Source organism: Montipora foliosa, chromosome 5 (genome assembly GCF_036669935.1).
Source record: "Montipora foliosa isolate CH-2021 chromosome 5, ASM3666993v2, whole genome shotgun sequence".
NCBI lineage: Eukaryota > Metazoa > Cnidaria > Anthozoa > Scleractinia > Acroporidae > Montipora > Montipora foliosa.
Window position 1 is genome coordinate 48,237,329 of NC_090873.1, and position 2,500 is coordinate 48,239,828.

General features: G+C 36.8%; 1 protein-coding gene across 6 annotated transcripts in view; it reads left to right on the plus strand.

The window, feature by feature from the left end:
• LOC138004565 (uncharacterized) overlaps positions 1-2,500 on the plus strand; it is an 82,295-nt gene that overhangs the window by 22,568 nt on the left and 57,227 nt on the right. For 3 of the 6 annotated variants that reach the window (XM_068851117.1, XM_068851116.1, XM_068851118.1), the window contains exon 3: positions 1,088-1,147. The exons of the other annotated variants lie outside the window; for them this stretch is intronic. In XM_068851117.1, the coding sequence (XP_068707218.1) occupies positions 1,088-1,147 (60 nt within the window). The remainder of the gene's footprint in view (positions 1-1,087; positions 1,148-2,500) is intronic. 6 annotated transcript variants of the gene reach the window in all.

Here is a 2,500-nt window from a genome sequence, read left to right on the forward strand (position 1 = left end):
TTAAGCAACGACAACGGCGACGGCAACGAGAACGTCATTCCAAAATACAATTTCGCTTTATTTTAATCGCTTCGTGACTATTTAAACCTTTTTAATGTGACAGGGGTGTGGTAGTTCCTCAAAATTGACACTGGTGGGAACGGCACTTAATTTAGGGGACAAAATGAAAATTTATCTTCAAGTGCTGACGTTCTTCATAAAACCTCAAATTTGGCTATTTCACGTTGTTGTTTTACTGACGACGGCAAAGAAATAACAAAAGTGAAAAACGCAGGTGCAGAGAGTGCAAAGCTATTGTTTTTGCCCAATAAATATACAAATTTGTGACGTTCTTGTTGCTGTCGCCGTTGTCGTTGCTTAAGCTCTCTAATTGCATAGTTTTGTGATATTTTATGCAAAATACATAATAAAAACTGAAAACTGAAACTGAAAACTGATAATATAATGATAATATTCCTTACCGCTTTCATGCCAGCTTATTTCATGATTTATGACAACCTTTATTCTACGAATGGACTCGTTGAACGTTTAAGTGACTGAAAGCCTTAGGGGTGGGGGCGGGGGCGGGCGGTAGGCAACAAGGAAGAGCGGGGCTGAAGAAGAAGTGAGAAATATCTAGGAGGTATTAATATATATTAATTCCTGAAATGATGGATATGGGGATTCAGTTGATACATCCTTCGACCGACTGGCCAGGTTCGATGTATTTTAGGTGGGTGCTTAACCACGATTCACTCGCCATGACTTGCAAAATCAAAAGGAACGTATATAGATATCGAAATTAGGCCAATAGGTAGAATAATAGGATCGTCATTTGTAAAATTCCTTGCAACATACCAATACTCTAGAAACGGATTATTTTTTCGTAAAATGGCTTTTCAACAGGTAGTTTTTTTGTCAAATTTGATTTGTAAAAGTTGTTTTCCAAATCTTGTTTAATTTTTCAAATGGGTCTATACGATCTTCGTACAGGGGAAAATCAAGTAGTATATCATTCTTACAGTCTATTAAATCCAATCAGTATTCGAGTTATTTATCTATCACTAACTTACACCAAAAACTAAACTGTGTTTTCATTTGAGTATAGGTAGTCCTCATTTTACGAGAAATCAGCAAGTCGAGTCATGGTCAAAAAGAATAAAACGAGGTGAGCTTCAGTGTCGTCTATCGTTCGCACTTGTCCAGTCTTGCACAACACCTCACGTCATCTTATTTAAAGTACCTATGAAGTAAATTGTTATCTTTAAGAAAGTTATGACATTTTTTAATTTCGAAGACATGTTTCGATGTTACAAACATCATCGTCAGTACAAAATATTTGAAAAACCGTTAGGACTTATATAACAACTAGGCGAAACTTGCATAATTAAATATGATTAAGTGACAAGAAATACATATTTGAGTCAGTTACAGAGTGTTAGAAAGAATGTAGAGCCTAAAGCGTAAGTGTCAGGTTGACGTGATGAACTTGTTGGTTTAAATTAGGCTGTTCCCAATTTATATGCATAGCCTCCTTGAGTTTCAGTTGAAATTTAGTAGGGGCGGAATCAAGGATTTCGAAACAGTCCGCAGAGCAAGATTGACGACAACGTTCTGAGCTTAGTAAATGTTTGAAGATGTGAGAGGACTTGTCTGAAGAGAGATGTTCACGGACGCGTGTGGAAAAATGACGACCAGTTTCGCCGATATAGCAAGCATTACAGCAAGCACAAGTAAATTTATAAATCACACGTGAACGAAGTTCTCTGGGGACAGAATCCTTCACTGAAAAAAGAAAAATCTTTTTTCAGTGAAGGATTCTGTCCCCAGAGAACTTCGTTCACGTGTGATTTATAAATTTACTTGTGCTTGCTGTAATGCTTGCTATATCGGCGAAACTGGTCGTCATTTTTCCACACGCGTCCGTGAACATCTCTCTTCAGACAAGTCCTCTCACATCTTCAAACATTTACTAAGCTCAGAACGTTGTCGTCAATCTTGCTCTGCGGACTGTTTCGAAATCCTTGATTCCGCCCCTACTAAATTTCAACTGAAACTCAAGGAGGCTATGCATATAAATTGGGAACAGCCTAATTTAAACCAACAAGTTCATCACGTCAACCTGACACTTACGCTTTAGGCTCTACATTCTTTCTAACACTCTGTAACTGACTCAAATATGTATTTCTTGTCACTTAATCATATTTAATTATGCAAGTTTCGCCTAGTTGTTATATAAGTCCTAACGGTTTTTCAAATATTTTGTACTGACGATGATGTTTGTAACATCGAAACATGTCTTCGAAATTAAAAAATGTCATAACTTTCTTAAAGATAACAATTTGCTTTCTGCTGTCTCGACCTATGAAGTAAAAAATATCTTTTATTTTTTTTAAGGAGGTGGCTCTTAACTACCAAACCGTTGCTATGGACCCCTTCAAATATTCATTTCTCGATTCCCTTTAACCCTACAGTTATCCTTTTTTGCCAAATGTGTTCTAGTTTTGTTCGAGCTTTCACA